Source organism: Rhinolophus sinicus, chromosome 3 (genome assembly GCF_057876585.1).
Source record: "Rhinolophus sinicus isolate RSI-liver-muscle chromosome 3, RSI-T2T, whole genome shotgun sequence".
NCBI classification, from domain to species: Eukaryota; Metazoa; Chordata; class Mammalia; order Chiroptera; family Rhinolophidae; genus Rhinolophus; species Rhinolophus sinicus.
In genome coordinates, this window is record NC_142503.1 from 50,341,790 (window position 1) to 50,364,415 (window position 22,626).

The 22,626-nt window shown below is 33.9% G+C and overlaps 1 protein-coding gene across 1 annotated transcript in view; it reads left to right on the plus strand.

Annotated features, from left to right (window-relative positions):
- SCAMP1 (secretory carrier membrane protein 1) overlaps positions 1 to 22,626 on the plus strand; it is an 84,919-nt gene that overhangs the window by 36,146 nt on the left and 26,147 nt on the right. Inside the window, exons 3-6 of the mRNA XM_019728169.3 lie at positions 4,309 to 4,407; positions 5,352 to 5,460; positions 7,583 to 7,711; positions 10,934 to 11,093. Coding sequence (XP_019583728.1) covers positions 4,309 to 4,407; positions 5,352 to 5,460; positions 7,583 to 7,711; positions 10,934 to 11,093 — 497 coding nt within the window. The remainder of the gene's footprint in view (positions 1 to 4,308; positions 4,408 to 5,351; positions 5,461 to 7,582; positions 7,712 to 10,933; positions 11,094 to 22,626) is intronic.

Sequence of the window (22,626 nt, forward strand, 5' to 3'; positions counted from 1 at the left end):
CTCACTTATATGTGGAATCTTAAAAAACAAACAAACAAACAAACAAAAAAATCAAGCTCACGGATAGAGAGCAGATTGGTGGTTGCCAAAGGCAGGGAGTGGGGGACAGGTGAAATGGGTGATAGGGGTCAAAAGGTACAAACTTCCAGTTATAAAATAAATAAGTCATGGGGATGTAATGTATAGCATGGTACCTACAGTTAATAAAGTACTGCATATTTGAAAGATGCTAAGAGAGTAGATCTTAAAAGTTCTCTCATCACAAGAAAAAAAATTTTGTAATTACATATATGTGGGGACGGATGTTAACTAGACTTACCGTGGTGATTATTTTGCGATATATACAAATATATACAAATTATGTGGTATACTTAAAACTAATATATAATATTATGTCAATTATACTTCAATAAAAAATTAATGAAAGAAATTATAAACCCTTACCTTTCACAGAGATATTTTAAAATATAGTCTATTACTAACTTGCGAGCTTCCATCTACCACAGAAGCAGGATATACAGCCTGGCTGCTAGACTTTTGGTTTTTATTCTACCCCAAGGTTGCTTTCGTACCCTGTTTCCCCGGAAATAAAACCTAGCCAGACAATCAACTCTAATGCATCTTTTGGAACAAAAAATAATGTAAGACCCGATCTTATTTTACTATAATATAAGACCAGTCTTATGTTAATTTTTGCTCCAAAAAGATGCATTAGAGCTGATGGTCCGGCCGGGTCTTATTTTTGGGGAAACGCGGTACTGTTCTCCTGGCTAGTCTCAATGATTTTCTCTGTCACCATTTCTGCACCTTCTACCGTTCTGAGAACTGAAGGTTTTCCCAGGGTCTGCCAGCACAGACACAGTTTCAGGGTCGTCTGGAGGAGAAGAGCTTATCTTACTCTGGTATATCAGTTGTACTAGAGTGTCCTCTTGTTTTCTACCGATAGGTTGACATTCCTTTTATATCTGGAGTTTTGATGTGTGTAAAAATGAAGATGATATTCTCAGAAGTGTCCAGCGAGGCAGAAAGATATTCCTTCTTGCATCTCAAATTTTCCTTCTGGTATCATTTTTCCTATTCCTAAAATAGAAACTCCTTTAGTAATGATCTACTGGTGGTAACTCTTTCAGTATTGATCATTATTTATCACCTTCGTTCGCAAAAGGTAATCAATCTCACTGGATTTAGAGGTCTACATTGACATTTACTTTCTCTCATCAGCTTGGGATATTCTACTTGAGCTTCCATTGTTGCTGTTGAGAAGTTAGCTCTCAGTCTTATTGAGATTCCTTTTTTCTCTTGCTGTTTTTAAGATCAATTGTTCTTAGGGTTTGCACTTTCATTATGACATATCTCGGTGTTATTTTATTTTTAAAAATTTGGTTTGGGTTTTGGAGTTTTGAACCAGAGAATTAGTGTCCTCACATTCTGTTTAAATATTGAGTCTCCCTCAATCTCTCTATTCTCTTTCTCGGGAACTCTTAGTTTTTAGATCTTGTCTATTGTCAGCTTTCTTAACCTCTCATATTTTCCTTTCTTTTTTTTTTCATCGCTGCCACATTCTGTGCAGTTTCTTCAGACCGACTTCCATTTTTCTAATTACCTCTTCATCTCTGTGAGTCTGCTGTTTGACTTGTCTATTAAATTTGTCATTTCAGTTATTACCGTTTTCATTTCTAGAAGTTCCATTTGTATCATTTTAAGATGATGTTTGGTCAGTTCTGATAGTCTCTTGTTCTGAGCCATAATTTTATTACCCTATTTTATTTCTTTATTAAACATACCTATTTCATATTTGTATCTGATAATTACAGTATCACTTGTCTTATTTTGTAGTTTGTGTGTCTAGGGGCCCATGCTTGTAGTGGCTTGTTTCCTTCTGTGTTTAAATCATGAGCCAAAGTTTCTTGGAACTTGATTTGTGAAAATTCTTTGAAGTCTGGTTTTAAGTGTGTTCCTCTTTCTTTTGCTGTGTTCCTGAACTCCCTACCAACCTGGGATCTGTTGAAATGAAAATTTGAGCTTGGATTATTTTGTCTATCTGGGTAATGTGAAGTCTGCAAGTTCGGTAGGTTTATGATTAGGAATTCTCAGGGAAGATTTCTATTGTGTTTTTTATTTTTTCCCTTTATCCAGAGTCAAGGGCAAGACAAGCAAGTGTTCCTGCTGTTTCTTTCTGTGAAGCTGTTTTCTTTCCTTACCCACTGAGAATTTTGCTTTTTAGGGAGACCTGGCTTTATGGAGGAATCTCAGATTGATTTTTACCTCGCATCGGCTCCCAAGCTTTGTCTCCAGTTTATTAAGCTCTGTGATGTTGTGTCTGGCACAGCACAGAGGTTCTTGGTTTTGGGAATTATAATTTTTTCTACTCTGGCATCCCAGGATTTCTTGTCATCTCAGTTATGTATTTAAAATACTATTTAAGTAAAATTTGATCTGCATTTTTAGGTATTAGGTATGGGGACCGGGGGTCCTCTACAGCTCTGTGGTCTGCTGTGTTGCCTGAAATGGAAGTCTTCAGTGGATTGTTTTCTTTTTACTCATATGTACAGATGTGACAAGTTGGAAAAGAATTAGGGGCTATCATCAGAGTAGGTCTTTAATAATTATGACAAGAGCTGTACTTGGCTTGAAGTGGATAATCAGGTATGTGGTGACTGAAGAAAATATTGGGCTCTGGAGCTGAACAGGGATCTAGGTAACATCTACAACTTTGAAGAAGTTACCAGTGGAATAGCTGTCACATGCAGCTCATGCTCTTAGAGATTTGTCCTTCTCTGACACTTCATCAGTGCTACAATGCAAGCACTGTGACCTACTAGTTCTCATCCAGCCTTCGTCCTCACCTGCTCATTTATTATAGTTAATACTTCATTTGTCACTTGAACCGGTAAAGGATTTATGGTAAGGTTTTAACCATGTGAATTCTTGGATAATTTATTTTGTGCTTTTCCTGAAACGTGCTGCCAAACTAACTTTGTTAGGTATTTTATTTGGCCATTGTTTTGTTGTCACTGCATATTTAAGCAAGAGAATGAGGCTTTGGGACCATGCTTTTCTAGTTGGAGAACAGGACTGATTAGCTTCATTGTTTCTGCCTATTAACACCAGGGGTGCCAAACAAATGTATACACATGACTTGTATTCATCTTTTGTTATCGGTATATATTATTACAATTGTAATACAGTTTTTTCCTTTCTTAAACTGTGTATACATTTTTTTGGCACCCTCTGTATATTGGGGTGGAGCAGAATTTATAATTCTTTGGGTTACAAAAGATTATAGTAGAGATAAAAAATACAAGAAAACAGTTTTAATCTCACTATTTAGAAATAATAACTATTAACATTTTGATATGTTTTAAGTATGTTTTTTAAATAAAAAATTGATTATAGTGTATGTATAATTTTGTTTTATAACTTGCTTTTATCACTTATTAATAGTACAAGGTTTCTCCATTACATTAAATATTTTTCAGAATTTTTAAATAGCTACGTGATATATTCTGTGAATGTATCATAATTTATCTAAACTTTTCGTACTGTTGGACAATAGGGTTATTTCTAACTTTTGCTTTTATAAATAATGCTAAGTGAGCATTCTTAGCATACAAACATTTGTGCATACCCTGGATTATTTCCTTTTCATATTTTTAAAGACTAGCTATTTATGGATCATAGGGTATAAATACTTCTGTGGCTCTTACACATAATACCAAATTGTATTCCAGGATTACTATGTGAACTAGGTTATGCTCCCACTATCAGTGTGTGAGAATATCCACATCTTTTCTAAAATGTGGTGGTAATTTTATGGTAATAATGATTTAAAAATAATCAGGTGAAATTTGCATTTTTGATTCCTAATGAGGTTGATGGTTTTTGATGTTTTCCTTTTGTGATTCTTTTATAAGTTGCCTGTTAAGAGTTTTTTAAATGCATTTTTTCCCATAATATGTTTATTTCATATTGATTTGTACATATGAAATATATTAACTAATTGACTCTTGTATGTATTGCTTATTATTTAGCTTTTGCCTTTTAATCTTGCTCATGAGGCACTTTATATTATCAAAGTGTAGTGTTTGAGGTAGCACCCAGGTTGAAGAGGAGAGAAATGAATGAGTTTGAGAAAATGGAGATGGAGAGCTGGAGCCTAAGGTCTTTGCCACTCTTGCCTGTGAGAAGGTAGGGGAGGAAGAGAGGCAGAGCCTGGTATTTTGCTTTGTATTGGAATTATGCCTTTTGAAAGAAGTTAAAAGTTGGATCTCTATGTTATATAATTTGCTTTTTTCTTAATCTTCCTAGCCTCCACCAGGCAATGTGAAAATGCCTAATGTACCCAGTACACAACCAGCAATAATGAAACCAACAGAGGAACATCCAGCTTATACACAGATTGCAAAGGTTAGTTCATGTTACATGTGTAAATTCATATTGGAAATTACAGTATCATTAATAATCACTGTCATTTCATAGCAAAGTAATTCTTCATATGTTGCATTACTGCATAATTTTTAACTTACTTTTGAGTCTGGGTTAGTACCTTGTCAGCTCTATAATACTTCTGATTTCTTTTTCAACTTATAACATTTGCTTTATTCCATTTTTAGCAGTTAATTGAATTTATATGTTATCTTGGTGTACAATTTGTAGAGTGAAATTTGTATTGCCTTTGGTATTACTTTTTAATGCATGATACCATTACAGTAACAATGACAGAATAATAAATATGACTGGAAGAGAGTTACAACGGCTAAGCAAGGGACAGTGGTAGGAAGTAGAAAGTGGCCAAAATATGAGAGAAAAGGAGATAAATAGGATGCTTGGTATCACATAAAGGCAGATGGAATTATAAACCAGAATTTCTTAACCAGACCTTCTTTCACCTCATTATTTTATAAAATATAAGATGTGACACATTATTGCACTGGGAACCTTATGTACCAATTAACCCAAATCATAAGAGCCAGTTCAGCTGTCCCTTTCTCCATTTGCTTGTTTTCTTCCACTCTTCCCTTTGTCTCTGTTTTTCACTCATTTAGACACAGAGAACACCTTAATTTCGTTTTCCCAATTACCTTAGGACTCTGACCACTCTTAGAATTTTCTCCTGTTCTAATGTGCCCAGCATGCCCACTGAGGTTTTTTTTAAAAACCAAAAGATCAAAATGGGGCAAGTATCTCCATAATAGTTTCTGAAACTAATTTATAGTGAATTCCTACATTTTGGAAGAACTTTTGAATTAGGTTTCTAACATAGTAGAGGGAGAAGTAAGAAATAGCGTATCAATGATATTATATTTTATACTGATGACAACTTAGTCACTTTTTGATTATTTTTTGTTTAGGAACATGCCTTGGCTCAAGCTGAACTGCTTAAACGCCAGGAAGAACTAGAAAGAAAGGCAGCTGAATTAGATCGTCGAGAACGAGAAATGCAAAACCTCAGTCAACATGGTAGTATCCAAAGAAGTTTGAAATAAAAACCACTTTTAAACACTTTGAATTATTCCTGCAGTAGCTCTGGGTCATTTGGCTGGCAGATAAAACCCTGCCCTGTTTTCCTGTACTAGCTAGGAGATCAGACACCTTTCCTACTTGATACTGTATAGCTCTTTAATGTTGGTTGATTTGCATAGTCTTTTGATAGATTAAAACAGTGTTAGCATTATCACACAGAAAGTGATTGCGAATATGATAATTTTGGTTTATTTTAAGGCCAGGAGCCTTTGATTCTGCACTTGGCTGTCTTTGGGTCTAATGAAGCTTTATGAGTACATGGGAGTGTGCCCTACATTTGATTCTTCTTGTTTCTTCAGCCTAGTTTCAAATTATCTGCCCATCCTCACAAGTGTATCCTATCTGTCAAGTCATGTTTACAAAAAATATGTCTGTGGTGACTCTAGGAAGCCTAGGGTATTTCGATGATGACAGAGAAATAAATAAATGCTGAATTGATTATTTATGAAATCCATTCAGGCTGTATCTACCAAAGGTCACTTCAACGGTGTATTTTAGGGAAAGCTAGCAGTATCTGGGTAAGGAGGGATGAGAGAGCTAGGCAGGTCATCGTTAGTATGTCTGGGATGGTGATGGAATGACCAGTCTAGGACAACGCTAACAAATGATCTGTTTGTTCCTTATCTTAGAATGTGTAAGTCTAGGGCCTCCTGAGGATACATTTATCCTGGACCATTTTCTTACATGCAACATCAGAGAGAGCATCTCAAAAAGGAGAAACTAAACGTTTAATTGAAATCAGTGTTTCTGAAATACATGTAACTAAAATCTGCCCTATTCTCTTAGCACTGACTAATACAAGTTATCTCTATGAGAGATACTTTAGTAAAGATTGTAATGAAGAGTGGGAAATTTAGTTAGATTTGCAGTATGTTATACATTTAATCCTCGATACAATTCTGTGTAGTTGTTATTCTCATTGTTTAGATGTAGAAACAAAGTCTTCAGGAGGTTAAGTGAGTTGCCCAAGACTGCCTAGACAATAAGGGGCTGGGCACTTCCGGTTTCAGAGCCTTGTTCTTTACTGCTGTGCTCTGCTGCTTCTCAAATACTCCTGTGAGACTTGAATGGCAAATGTATGAACCATGTGAAATTTGAAAAGGGTGACAAACAGTGGAGACATGTTGGGGAGAATCAGAAATAGGTCATGCTTTTTTTCCACTATGAAAATGCTTCTAGTCTATAAAATGTATGTAAAACCTAATTTTTAAAAGTTGTGGGATTATAATATCTAAATGAGAAAATGGCCTTTAGGTGCTATTTTTACCCTCTGTTTTTAATGTTTGACTTCTTTAATTGTAGATTTTTTTATTTCTTCCATCACTTCCCAAGCCCCGTTTTTAACCTAATTTCTTTATATAGACACATTATTTTTCCCCCCTTACAGTTCGAATTTATTTTTCCCCTAGGTTTTTGACAGTGCTTTAATTCCTTAGTGTCTGTTCATGACTGTTTCATGTTTTCTCATATTTTTATGGTTTTCATATATGTGCCTTTTGGGTATGATTTTTTTTGCGATTTTGAGATTTTCAAATTTGATACGTTGGTGTTGGTTAATCTTGTGTTCATGGAGTTAAAGTAGAAAACTCGAAAGATTCAGAAGCTGGGTCTTTGCTCTCCACATGGGTTAGTAATCAGATTTAAGTCACTGAGGAGGAAGTTGTAGAGATATGAAAACTGCATGGCCTTCATGTGAGACCCAGATTCTTGGGACTTTGAAATAAATTTGTTTTTAGGGCAAAGTACTGAGTATGTCCTGTGCTCTTTTTTTTCTTCTTGTTTCAACTGTACATAAATGGTTCCTGCTAAATATTATATGATATGACACTGGAAAATTATTTTCCCATCTAATGTTTTCTAAACTGATTTTGGAAAAAATTTTAAAAGATACAAAGCTTGGCTTTCAAAGTTCTCTAGGAATGTAGAGATACAGTGATATATTTGTAAAATATCTATTAAAGGATAAATAATGTGCTTTATTATGAAACAAAACAAAACAAAAAAGAACAGCACATATTTGTTCTAGTGTAAATAACTTTTTTGTTTTTTTAATTTGCAGGCAGAAAAAATAATTGGCCACCTCTTCCTGGCAGTTTTCCTGTGGGACCTTGTTTCTATCAGGATTTTTCTGTAGATATTCCTGTAGAATTCCAAAAGACAGTAAAAATTATGTACTACTTGTGGATGTGTAAGTATAGAATAAATTATATATTTATTACACAAGAGTTTATATTTTATTGTCAAAATCCACCTTTTATTGGAATTCATATATTAAGGATAGTATTATTAACTGGTCTTTTCCTATAGATCTTTTAATTTTCATAGTACTTCAAAATTGTACTATATATGACAACCTAAGTTCTCAGCTGAGGAAAACCTATATAATGAGAACTGGCATTCTTTTGAGGAAAAGACTTCTCTGTCACATGGGTAGAATTTTACAAGTCTTTTTCCTTGGAAAATCTTATCTAGGCAATATTTGCTCTGAAAATAATTATGCATACTATTTTTATGCAAATAAAGGTCATTCTATTAAAGCATTATGACTTTTTTTAAGGCATAAAATATTGTAATAATATAATAATTTTTCTTATAGCTTTGAGCACAATTTACACTACATTTTCAAGTGAGGATGAATACTTTTATTATTGAAAGTACCTAGTATAGGATGTTTTATTGAATAGGACATTAGAACATACGTTTTAGGCTGTGATGCTCACATTGCTTTGAGTATAATTACAACTCATGGAATACTAAAATAAAATGTCAAGCTGTTAACAGTTTGCTGTATGTACACAGAATTCGCACTTACAAAAAAAAAAAAGTAAAAAGAATTCGCACTTATGCTGTTTCATTTTTACTCCAAAACAGTAGTCCTGGGCCCATTTAATATCACCATGTCAGTAGGAGGTAGCTGTCACAACTGCCCACCTGCAGAAGCTCTGGGTTAATGGATAGTTTGTAGGGTGATTTATTGATGGAGGAAACTGTGTGTTTTTACTGTGTAATTATAGGAGGCCTTTTTTTTCCCTCTAAATATATGAGATAATTTTCCTTAAAATCTTTTAGGAGCATTCTTCATATATGTGAAGTTGCTCTGGAGTGTGAAAAGCATTTTTTTATGGATAGGACATTTTTACTCTTATTTTTAGTTTCTTTTTGAGATTTTGTTGTTGATCTAATATCTTTTGCGAATCCCCAGGGTCAGTAGTATTACATATTTTTAATATTAAAGGTTTTGATTCCATGTATGTGCTTGCTAACAAACTCATATTTAATCAATATAATCATATATATGCATATATGCAATAATTATTTTTTAATGGGCAGAAATTGACGTAACATTTTACATATAAGTTCTTTGACTTAGTGAAAAACCTGTTTTTGGTGGGGGAAATGAGGGTGGAAGAAAATTCAGTAAAGAATTAGTAAATAGAAATTGAATGGGGAAAATGATTAATTTTAACTGAATGATTAACTGCTTTACCAATGCTGATTGTTTTAAAATACGTCTGTTTTGTTTCAGAAATGTATAGCTTTCTGAGATTGTTAGAAATAATATAGTTGACTATAGTTTTTCCTAATCCCGTTCATTTGGCAGATATATTAACTCCATTCAAAGAGGGCTCAAGATTCCAGTTAAGGTTCTGATTTGGAGAAGCATTTCCTGGAACAAATACTTCTTAAAAAATGGCTTCTCTGAAGGTTGAAATTTGAGTTAGAATGTTCTGAACGTATAAATCTTTTTCAGACAGTTAGATGCCATTTAATGTTACAGAGTAATAATTTTCTATTTCATAATCTTTTGAATTCTGTTTTTAAGCCCTGAACAGAATTGCTTTTATTTTGAGGCAAAAGATTTTGAGTAAGGCAAAACTAGCTTTCATGAGAGTTAGAAGTCCTAATGGGAGTAAAGTACCATGTTTTCCCAAAAATAAGAGCTGGACAATCAGCTCCAATGCGTCTTTTGATGCAAAAATTAATATAGTAAAATAAGATCGGGTCTTATATTAATTTGTGCTCCAAAAGAAGCATTAGAGCTGATTGTCCGGCTAGGTCTTATTTTTGGGGAATCACAATAATTAGTAGGAGTCATTCTTGTATAATAGATTAGAACCGAATTTTAAAAGTGGAATAGCTTCTGCTGAAAAATTGAAACACACAGAGGTTGATTAGCTCAATATTATTGTATCACTATAACCTAGGTGTTTTCCTCTGGAGTTTTTTCTCCTACTCTAGAGATTGTGTATTTATCTAGTTGTTTGGTGAGAGCAAGTTAGATGAGGCATCCTAGAATGTGTGTTTTTGTCCTGTTTCAGTAATTATTAATTTTATTTGATTAATAATTTAAAGATATTTTAAAGTTTTGTTTTTAATGTATGTTGAGATTTTTTATTTAGATTCACTAGGTTTTCCATTTATTTTTAATTCAAGTGGTAGTTTGTTGGTACATTTTTATTGTATTGATAATTTTACATTGAAAATTATTAATTTCCGAAAGAATTTATTTCTTATAATAAATTCAGCCTGTGAATAAATATTTGAAAGTCCTTTTTAAAAATTAATTATAATGGATAAATGTGGTTCTTTAGGATCATAGTATAGTTAGACGGTACTCAGATTTTATTGTTTTTGGTCCATCAGGGAAAGTAATTATTAACATCATATGAAGAGTTTGCCAAGATCTATTTGTGCTAACTAAGGAAAGGTCTGCCAAAGGAGCTGAAATGCATCATAGTGTACTTTTTTAATTTTTTATTTTTTTAAAATAAGTTTAATTCTCTACCAAAATGCTGTTTTTATCCCAGAACTTTAGAAAATGGACAACTCGAAGTTGAATTAATAATCTTCATAGATTGACTACATAGTCACTGGAAATTTCTACGTATTAATATTTTTAGTCCAATGATTCTAATTAATTTTATTGCTTAAAAATGTTATAATGAGATTGCACAGGACACTTCTCCAGTTTTCTCTTCTGTGTGTAGTCTGCTCTGGGAGAAGCCTACAAAGCACTCTGTAAAAACAGCTCTGAGTGAAGGATCTTTTTCCTCCCAAGTCCTGGTTTTTTTCTTGGCAGGCACTACTTTTTTTCTTGGGCCTTGGATCAAGGGACACATCACATGTTTCCTTCTTAGGGAAGAAGACCTTACGGTAATGCTTCTCTGGTTTAGCTCTGTAATTGCCTATTAGGAGAGGGCCAAAAGAATTTTTGCCAGTGTGTATATTAGGACTCCTTTTCCTGTGATTATTCTGTTTTCAACTCAAATGTGTAAGAAACAGCAGTGTTTTGAAAAATGGGTAGAATACATTGTTCTTAGGAAGTATTTTTTCATTTATAACTTTTGTTGAATGAACTCATAAATTGAATGTAAACATTTGTTTTCTATTTTGTTTTCTGATTCCACAGTCCACGCCGTAACACTGTTTCTAAATATCTTCGGATGCTTGGCTTGGTTTTGTGTTGATTCTACACGAGGGGTTGATTTTGGACTGAGTATCCTGTGGTTCTTGCTTTTTACTCCTTGTTCATTTGTCTGTTGGTACAGACCACTTTACGGAGCTTTCAGGTAAAATGTACATTAAAATGTGTTCTTTAAAACTGTGAAGTCAATCATTCATGGTACATACACCTTGAAGACAAAATTGACACATTTTCATTAAAAATTTTTTTATTATTGTATAATATGCCTTCAGAAAAGGCCATATATAACATGCCTATGTATTCATTAAGTTTTGTAAGTCATAAAATCCCATTCTTTTCTCCCACTTGAGAAAAAGATTAAATATGAAAATGAATGAATGAAAAATGAGAAGAGTATTAGGTCTTAATAGTTATAAAAGATTCTATTCCATATGATACAATTGACTTTAAGGAAAATTTTGCTCTTCATTTCCCCTTTCAAAAAATGTCACAAGTGGTGATTACAGCCTAAGTCTTAAATGAACCTGGGTAAGGTAAATGTACATGGGGTATTTAAAGTGAGTCACTTTCACCTAGCAACTTGGTAATTGTTTTCTGTGTATATTAATTTTTGGTTTTTCAAAAGACAGTAACATTTTAAAACTAGATTGTAAGAGTAATTAAATATAATACTTTGCATGGTATATTTTAATCAATGGTTAGGATTAACATTTCGTATCTTCTGTGGGATATTAATAGGTGTTGTGTAAAAAAGGGTTCATATGCTTAAGTTGGGGAATAGCTGGCTGGTAAAGTTAAGCAAGTTTCTTCATTTTAGAATTTCTTAGACTCTTTAATAGCCTAGTGTGCTTTGTGATTTGACCATGAAACCATTATTTTTTTGTATGTGAAATACGTTTTGGACTACTTTAAGAAACAAACATTGGGAGATGCTGATGTAGATGATAGCCCTGTTTTGAGGCCATGTATTCAATCATTTATCAATGCATTTTTATTTGAGTAAATTAATTTATGAATAATGAACCTCTTTCAACTCTCTCTAATGAGGGGCAGCATTACTAGGAAATAGGCATGTGTTGCGCAGATGATATGGTAGGGAAATTAAAGGGCCACATTCAGTTCTTTAACTTTTTTTTCACTTCAACATACAATTTCTTTGATTAACCACAATGTGTATCAATCCCCCCCTCACACACACACAACACAGGCAAACAAAACGGAATTTGGAAACCCAGATATGTAAATGGAAAAAACTGAAGGAAAAGAGAGATTAGGGAATTTGGAGAGAAAAGGTATCATTCAACAGAAACTAAATTGGTTAGAAATAGAATGAAGGGAAGAAAATAGGAGCAGGGAAGATGAGGAAAGAACTTTTGGATATATTGAAATATGGGAGGTTGGTTGTCAAGGAATGGGGTGAGCTTCCCCTGTAGATATGGGATGTAAAGAATTGAAGGGACCTATTTACTCCTCGCCTGATCGGTGAAGAGAGTTATAGCTGTTCTTTTCCTTGTTATTTAAGCCTGGATCACAATGTTTTAAAATTTTTGACATCAAGACTCTGCCTGCCTACTACATCACGTTACCAGTGTATCTACAGTGATGCTACTGGGTGGGAATGGGGATGTCTTTGAGATTTAAAAATGACCTGAGACTACAGACTTTGGATTTTAAACAATCTATGACCAATGTAGCCAAAAGCAACTATTAAAAGCCAGCTTTTACCTTTTATTACTTGAAGTCAGTTCCTTTTTATTCCCTTTTCTTTGCCATTGAAATAAAAATGCTTTGTGGAACATTTTTACTTCTGGCATTATTAATCTGTAGTCTAAGTTCTTAGCTGCCTCTCACCCCTTTAGAGTATATCACAAATATGTTAATTAGTTTTACTGTTCACAGCAGAACTGTGAAGAAAAATTTTTTATGGGGAAAGTCGAAATTAAAATATTTGAAATCATTAATATACCTTCTCAGTGTATACCTTGGGGATTTTCTTCACCCAGATTGTCAGGTGTTTCTGAATCTGTTAAGTCTCTTTAGAAGACCTAGTGAAGTTTGTTAAACACTTATTAATGACACATTTCTCCTTAAATACAAAACTCTCAAACCACATACATTGGATATGATTATTTATATTAAATATGGGATTTTAAATAGACTTTACTTATTCATGTAAGTGTTTTATTTGAAATCAGTTAGGATTACTGCCTTTGAGAAGGGCAGTCAGAAGATATGCGTGTTTCATATTCTGTTTCAAGACTGGTGATTAAGAAATGAAACACAAGCATCCGAACATACTACGTAAGTCAGTAGAAAATGGGTAACTAACACTTTTTAGACCAGACTCACATATTTTTAAAAAGAAGTTGTTATTGAAAACATTCAGTTTTTATTAATTAGACCCTTCAGTGAAGCTAAAGTACTTTTAAAAAGTTTTTCAAGTTTTACTCTCTCTGGCTAATCATATATGTGCCTCTTCTGCCATAAAATTATGTAAATGTCTACTGCGAATTTTATTTCTCCAAGTTTCCCTATTAGTGAGGAAAAGAATAGTTAGCAATCAGAACAGCATGGCAGGGATTGATTTTAGAATAAACCAGTCATTGCAACCATACAAGTTAGAGGAGACATTAGGTTTGAGAATGTGATCAGATTTGGTTTTTTAGTTGCCCAGGGAATTTTTTTCTTGTAGATGGGTGATAATTCCATATTTCTAGAGTAGCTGTTAACTTTGTGGTGGAGTGCTAAAAAAATAACTAGAGAGCTTAGCAGGAAGTCTTTATCCTAGAATGATCCATCCTTTGTTGTCTCTTAGTCAGTTGGAGCTACGTTTTTAATTGCCATATATAGTTTATCTGTTCTTTTGCCTCCCTGTTGACTCAGAGTCTAAAAGTAAATAAACTCAGTATTTCAAGAAATTCCTTTTTAAAGGTTAATGATTAACCTTGTTATCATGAACTTGTAATTTATTTAATAAATAATATATGAGTAAGTAAACTTTTTTTATATTAACTCAAACCTGAGAAGAAAAATACAATTGTTTTACTGAATTATAAAATGCCTTTAGATTGAGTTAAAGTATTTGATAATAGCCTTAAAACTCGTTGAAAAATTCAAGTCTACATTTGATTATATTCAATAATCATATATAATAAGTCATACTGATAATTACATACAGTGATTTTTAAATGTGATAAAGGTAGCTTCCATTTAGGAATAATCATCTTTAAATTAGTTATTATGCATGAAAAGTTGGTTTTCCAGTGTCATCTGAGTTTCTTTTTTGGTATTTCATTTGAAAGTTCATTATTTCACTTGATTCTTTTAGATATTATTATTAAGATAAATAACTTATAATTTCAAATAGTTGGCAAATATAAAGTACCCAAAGGTTAAATTAATTACTCATTGAACACTGACAGTATACTAGGCTGGAGAGAAAAAGAGACATGGTACTTGCCCTTTAGAAATGTGTAATATAATTTATTTAAAGGTAGGCATTTCTGAAACTGGCTAGTAGAATTCATGTGTATCAATTGAGTGATATTCAGACACCCCAAAAATGTTTGAATTCCAAAGGAAGTTAATGTTGATATCATACTCAGTGATACTTGTATAAATATAAGATCAATATTATTTTCAAGTTAGTCTTCTCTTAGAGTTACCTTTTGAGGATTTAAATTTTTAGTATTTTTCTCTGGTACCGGGGTAAAAAGTCCTGTTTATTGACACCATCAGAATATCACAATGTTCATGAAAAAGATGGTTTTCAAACTGTATAAACTACTGTTCTATATGAATATGATGTCTCTTAGTTTTCAACCAAGAGCTCCTTTTACTGATAATACTTAAAGGATATTGTCCTTCATAAGGTAATCCCATTGCCTAAATTTGAAGGAAAATTACATAGGGAATTTTGAGGTGTATGTGCTTTTAAAAGTTGTTTATTGTGTATCAGAATTAAACTTGGAGTTGTCACTTTGTCCTTTACATGTTTTTAAAAGATTGTAACTATGTTCTTAATTTTATGCTTCTACAAATCACTAAGCATTATATAAATACTCTAAAATATTAGGTAATTATTAATGAGGCAGTGTGTTGTTGAAAAAGTATAACTATTGGAAACATACTGAGAAAGGATTAGAATTCTGGCTTTCCCTTTTAAAAGTTGTGTGCTTCTAGGAAAATGCAGTAAAACTGCTTAGTGCCGCAGTTTGTTGAATGTAAACTGGGGATAATATTTGCAGAGTTAATAAGAGAATTAGAGGTAATGTATGCAAAATATTTGGCTTTATAGGTGGTCAACAAAGGTAGCTGGAATGAATGTTTTACTTTTTTGTTTTTGTTAGGTTTTATCATTTACTTTGATGATCCACAAAACAGTTATCTTTTGCTGCTTTTAGTTCATTGTCTTTTGGTTCCCCAGTCTGAGCTACCGTGTTTCCCTGAAAATAAGACCCAACCGGACATCAGTTCTAATGTGTCTTTTGGAGCATAAATTAATATAAGACCTGGTCTTATAGTAAAATAAGACCCAGTATCATATATCATATCATATCATATATCATACCATATCATATCATACCATACCATATCTGGTTTTATAGTAAAATAAGACTGGGTCTTACATTAATTTTTGTTCCAAAAGACACATTAGAGCTGATTGTCAGGCTAGATATTATTTTCCGGGGAAACAAGGTAGAGGAAATCAGGATTTATACTTAAGGCATATGTAGGTCCTTTGTATTGCCAGATAAAAATAAACTTTAAAAAATCTAGTCTTCTAACTTTTTTTTTTTTTTAGGTCTATGTTTAAAGTAATTACTGGTGTATATGGGTTTATATTTATTGTCTTCCTGTTTATATCTATTACTGTATAAAACATATCATACACTTTTTTTCTTTCTTTGATTTCTTTTAGATTAATGAAGTTTTTATGTATTCTTTTAATATTATCTCTTTTATTTGTTTTAGTTTAGGTCTGCCTGGCAATGAATTCCCTATTATTTTACTGAAAACATTTTCATTTCACCTTCATTTTTTAGCTTTATTGAGCTATAATTGAGAAACAAAATTGTAATATATATTTAACGTATAGTGATAATTTGATACTCGTATACAATGTGAGAAGATTCCCACAATGAGGTTAATTAACACATTCATCACCTCATGTTTACCTTTTATTAATTGTTGTCGAGAATGCTTAAGATCTCCCTTAGCAAATTTCAGTTATATAATTTTATCAGCTATAGTCACTATGCTCTACATTAGATCCTTAGACATTATATCTTATAAGTGAAAGTTTGTACCCTTTTACCAATTTCCCATTTTCCCCAACCCCCAATCCCTTGGTTTGAGGAACCTCTCTTATATTTTCAGTTTGTTGGGAGTTTTTTTAATCCTGAATGGTGTTAGATTTTTTTCCCAGATGCTTTTTCTGTGTCTGCTGAGATAATTATGAGGTTTTGTGCCTTTATTCTATTAATATAGTGAGTTACATTGATTGATTTTCAGATATTGAATCAACTGTCGACGACGTAAGAAACGTCCAGACCTGTAGAGAATTTTTCTGAGTTTATTTGAGCCAAACTGATGCCATATATTGGGGAGCAAGATCTCAAATACTCTGGAGAATGGCAGTTTTGCAGCATATTTGATACATTAGAACCAAAGGAGAAGATGTAAAAAGGTAGTAGATTAAGGAGGTGGGAGAAAGCATAGCGGGGAAATCTCTAAGATTGGATAAAAGGCAAAATGGCAGAACACTTCTTGTACGTCAGTGGGTACAGGACAGTTAATTAATATTTACAGCACATTAGAGATAGTATTTGGAGAACAAGATAATGAGGGATTCTGTGGTTTCATGCTATAGAGGTCTTGTGTTCTGGTGCCAGTGGTTGTGCCTTCAAGGAGTAGGAAAAGAAAATTACTCTGACATTTTAAAGGTATGTTATCCTAGATCTGCAAGAACAATGGAGAGAGCACCTTTCCTTTGCAAAGGAAGCGAGGGCCTGGGATTTTGACTACCTACCAATTAGAAATTTATGATCAGACCATCCTGTGGGGTTACTTTCAGATACTTAGCTTGTCAGGCCTGCGATGTGCTCCCCACTACCCCCCTCCCCGCCAGGTTTATTGCGTAGCCCCTTTTTCATGCACACATTTGTGGAATAAATCCCATTTGGTCGTGTGAGTCACCCCTGGGAGCTGCAGTGAAGGTCAGCACCTTCACTGCATATTCACTTTACTTTTCATAGCTTATTCTACCCTCGTTGAAATATCTTGCCAAGAGAGTTATGGGAGAAGGGAACAAGCAGTTCCAGGTGAGAATGCTAACAGACTGACGCTGCTCTTATCCAAAGTTCAGTTTTCATGCATAAATATTCTCAGTTTATGCCTTTGATCAGAGCATTGAAATGGTTGTTTTTGAATTTTGTCCAGCTTTGTTTTTTGGGGAGGAGAGGATTTGTTGACTTCATTACTCTGTCATGATGGAAGTGAATTTCCGTTTCTTGATTTTCAACTTTCAGGTGTCTTACACTCATTTCCTGCGAGGCATGATGAAGTATTAACTTTCAATAGCTTGTGTGGCCCCACGAGTTTTTTACACCAACACATACACCCTTTGTTCCCACAGCCCTTCCATTACATGGAATATAATTTTAGATTAGGTTAATATTAGGAGTTCCTTGTTTACTGTGTAAATAGTATTTACATCTGGACTTTTTAGTATATTACTACATTTTCTTTTTTTTTTTTTTTTTTTGTACAACTACAATTACTACGGTAAATAGTTGCCTTGTTTTGGTCTCTTGCTTCATTTTATACACACCCACCTAGCCACGCTCCTTTCAACTCCTTCCATTTTCTCTGGCATAATTGAAAAACTATTGTCAAATATGTCAGGTGATCTCGATTTCTTTTTCTCCATAGAGACATCTTTTCTAGAGTCCTCAATTATCCTCCCCTCATTTGAACTGGTTGGTTTCTGTTATTCTGACATTTCCTTTTCTTTCTCTTCTGTGTTAGATTTCTGTACCAGGATCTTAACTCTCTTTTTCTTTTTGGTTTAGTCTATCCTTTTTGGTATAGCACATCCTCTAGTAGACTGCTGAGAAACTGGTATAAACGAGATTTCTCTTTTTCTAGAGTCTTAACACATCTGGAAATGCTTATTTCTTACAACACATTTAACTTACAGGTTGGAAATTATAGCCCTCAAAATTTTGAAAGCATCATACCCTTGGCTTTTAGCAAGGGAATGGCTAGTATTAATGTTGAGAAATCTGATGCCATTCTGATTCGTAATCTTTTATGGAACTCATTTTTTTTTTTTCCTTTTCTGGGAACGTTTTAAGATTTTCTCTTTTTCCCTGGTGTTTGAAAGTTAATGAAAATGGGTCTTGGTGAAGGTATATTTTTCATTTATTACAAACTGGTTACTCCCTGAACGTCTTTAATCTGGAGACTTAGGTGCTTAAATTCTGGGAAAATTTATTTTATTTCTTTGATTAGTTCTTCCTCTCTGTTTTCTTTGTGTTTTTAGTAAAACTCCTTTTTAATTAGATATTGGGACCGTTGAGAAGAAAATCTAATTTTTTTTTTTTTCATATTTTCTATCCTTTTGTTTTATTCTGCTTTCTAGGAAATTTCCAGAACTTATGTTCCATGAATCATGATGACATTAGTCTTTCAAATAGCAACACTAAAAGCTAGATGATAATCAAGTACTGCTTCATTTTGAAGGAAACATACCTTCTAATTTAGAATTCTACACTCAAACTATCAAATTGTCCAAGTAAAGATATTATAGACAACAGAATTTCAGAAAGTATGCCTTCCCTGTGTTATATCTCAGGACTCTACTAGAATAAATGATGCACTCTGCCGAATGAGGGAGTCAACAAAGACAAAGGAAACTGGGGGATCCAGAAAACATAAGAGCGAGGTCTAGCTTAGCTTATTCCCAGGATAATACTGAAGCAAGGTCTCACGATAACTGGTGGCCACCCCAGAGCTCTGTTCATTCAGATTTGAGCAAGTCCGAAGATTCTAAGAGAAACAGCTTCAGGAAGATAAAATAGTTAGAATCCTTCATGAATTTGAATGTTAAGAGATTTACACCAGTTAGGGAGAGAGTAGTGATCAGTTACTGATAAGTACATCTAAAAAATAACAAAAGACAGTTGCAAACTCCAGGGAAATCTAAAATATCTGTGCAGAATCGGAAATCTAACTAGAGTATCCTTCATACCTCAGCTGTGAGTAACACTTAAGCGTGTTTCCCCGAAAATAAGACCTAGCCGGACAATCAGCTTAAATGCGTCTTTTGGAGCAAAAATTAATATAAGACCTGGTCTTATATTATAGTAAAATAATATTTCTCGGTCTTATATTATAGTAAAATAAGACCGGGTCTTATATTATAGTAAAATAATATTTCTCGGTCTTATAGTAAAATAAGACCGGGTCTTATATTATAGTAAAACAATATTTCTCGGTCTTATAGTAAAATAAGACCGGGTCTTATATTAATTTTTGCTCCAAAAGACGCATTCGAGCTGATTGTCCGGCTAGGTTTTATTTTCGGGGAAACACGTTATCTGCTTTCTTGTTATCTTTGCAAACAGTTCTTTGGGACACAATGTTGCTTTAGGCTCAGTCCAAAGGTTATTTTGCCCTGCTATCACATTCCAAAGCTTTGAGGCATAAGGTGGTGTGCAGGGCAGTTTCTCTAGGATGGCAGCTCTGATTCCATTTTAAAGTGGCTCCATTTAGATTATTTTTTTACATAGGGTGGACTCTGCTAAAAATCCCAGCATGTTAGGCTTTTGTTAATTAGTTTTTCTTGACGGCAGACCTTGTGAAAAATAGAGTGCTCTGGAGTATTTCCAAATAGTGTCTTTTCCCTTTTCCTGCTGGAGGCATGAAGAGATTTTCCCCAGTATTCACTGTGAGAACCAGGTTGAGCTGTTGGTGGTAAAACTCACAAATGTGTGGGGCTTCCCTATGAGTAGGTCCCCCTGGAGTTTTTAACTCTGAGTTGTTCACTCGGAGCCCCCAGCAATTCATCAATTACAGTTCAGATTTTCCTACAGTGGCACTGGTTTCGGTGGAGGTTTCTGCTCAGGGCTTTTTGAGCTGGTAAGTTTTGACTACATATTCACCAGTCTGCCTCTCTAATTTTGGGGTAGCAGTTTTTTGTTTTTTTTTTACATTTGTTTTATTGGGGAAGGGGAACAGGACTTTATTGGGGAACAGTGTGCACTTCCAGGCCTTTCTTCCAAGTCAAGTTGTTGTCCTTTCATTCTTAGTTGTGTCAGGCGCAGCTCAGCTCCAGGTCCAGCCACTGTTTTCTAGTTGCAGGGGGCACAGCCCACCATCCCTTGCGGGAGTCGAACCAGCAACCTTGTGATTGAGAGGACACACTCCAACCAACTGAGCCATCTAGGAGCTCAGTGGCAGCTCAGCTCAAGGTGCCATGCTCAATCTTAGTTGCAGGGGGCGCTGCCCACCATCCCTTGCGGGAGTCGAGGAATTGAACTGGCAACCTTGTGGTTGAGAGCCCACTGGCCCATGTGGTAATCGAACTGGCAGCCTTCGGAGCTAGGAGCACGGAGCTCCAACCACCTGAGCCACCGGGCCCGCGCTGGGGTAGCAGTTTTGTGACCTCACTTCTCTTTCAGATCTAAGAAGAGTTGAGTTTTCAGTTTGTTCATCTTTTTTGCTTCTTAGGAGGGATCAGCTACTTTAAGGCTTCTAGGTATACTTCTTAAAAGCAAGCAGTCTCTGGGCAATAGACAGCATTTATGTCTTGTTTCTTTATACCATACTTAATATCCATGGGGATATTAGAATATTTTATATTAGAATATTTTTGCTAATTGAAATCAAGAAATGAACTGTAACATCTTTTTAACATCTTGACAAACATAGAGTATACGTATGAACCAGAAAGTCAATTTAATTGTTTTATATAAAGATACTTGATTTTAAGTCTAAAACCATATTCAAAGTGCAGGAATTGATATTATAATAATGGTTTTACTAAGTGTGATGTAAGGACCCTTGGAGTTTTCTTTAGGAAGCTTAAGGTTCTCCCTTTTTATACTATGTATCTGTGTGAAGCTGATTTTCCTAATTTTCAACCAAAATTAACATTTCATATGACAGATTGAGTGCAAAAGCTGATATGAAAATCCTCATACTAGACTGTAGCAGTGCTAGGGCTTTTAAAAGTCTGAAACCTAACACTTCCTGTGTGCGCTTGAAAGAATGTATATTCTGCTATATTTGGATAGAATGTTCTGTAAATACGATTGTGGGCAAACTGGTTCATAGTGTTGTTCAAGTCTTCTGTGTCCGTACAGATTTTTTATGTACTTGTTTTGTCAATTCCTTAGATAGATATGTTGAAATCTCCAAGTTTAATTGTAGATTTTTCTGTTTCTTAGTTCTATCAGTTTTTTCTTCACGTAGTTTGATACTCTCTTGTTAGGTAGATGTATATTTATTATATGTTTTCTTTGTGCTTTGACTTCTTTATCATTATGTAATGTCCCTATTTATCCCTTGTAATAATGCTTTTTCTACTTAGTATTATTACAACAACTCCAGCTTCCTTTGATTCATGTTTGTATATTATTTTTTTGCTGTTGTTTAACTTTAACCTATCAATGTTTTTATATTTAAAGAGGCTCTTTTTGGTAGGCTATATATAGTTGGGTCTTGCTTTTTCATTCACGTTGATAGTCTATCTCTTTTAATTAGTGTTTATGCCACTTACATTTATTGATCTGGTATGACTAAGATAATCTGTCTTTTTATGAGCTATTTTCTATTTGTTCCAACTGTTCTTTGTTTCTCTTTTATTCTTCTTTGCCTTGTTATGGATCAAATGAGTATTTGTAAATGATTTTATGTTCTCCTGTTTCTTCATTATTCTACCTCTTATCAAAATCTTTTTTAGTGATACCTGAGTTTTCACAATACACATCTTTAATTAATCTTGGTCTGTGTACAAATAGTAACATTCTTACTCCTGTGCACTAAGGACCTCCCAATAGGATACTCCCATTTTCTCGCTTCATCCTTTGTGCTGTTTGTTATGTATTTTTAGTTTTACATATACTAGAAACATCTGGTACATTGCTGTTAACTTTGCTTTAGACAATCATTTGTGTCTTAGAAAAATTAAAAGTAAGGAAAAGTTTGCCTTCATTAATGCCATTTATGTTTGCCTTCATTAATGCCATTTTAGTGCTTTCCATTTTTTCCTTTACATCTGTGTTTCTGGCTTTTTAGGTTTTGTCAGAAGAATTTCCTTTAATATTTCTTTTAGTACTGGTCTGCTGGTAACCAGTTTTCTAGTTTCTGTCTGAAAAAAGCTTTTTCATCCATTTTTAAAAGATATTTTCATTGGGTATAGGATTCTGGTTCACATTTTTTTCCTTTCAGTACTTTAAACACATCACTTTGACGTGGTCTGGCTTGCGAAGGTTCTGATGATAAGTTGGCTATAATTCTTATTCTTATTCTTCTGTATTTAATTTCATTTTTTCTCTTGCTGCCTTCAAGATTTTTTTTCAAAACTAATTCTGGTTTTGGTTATTTTGAAAAACAGAGAGAAGAGAGAGAGGGTGTGTGTGTGTGTGTGTGTGCGCGCGTGCTTGTGTGTG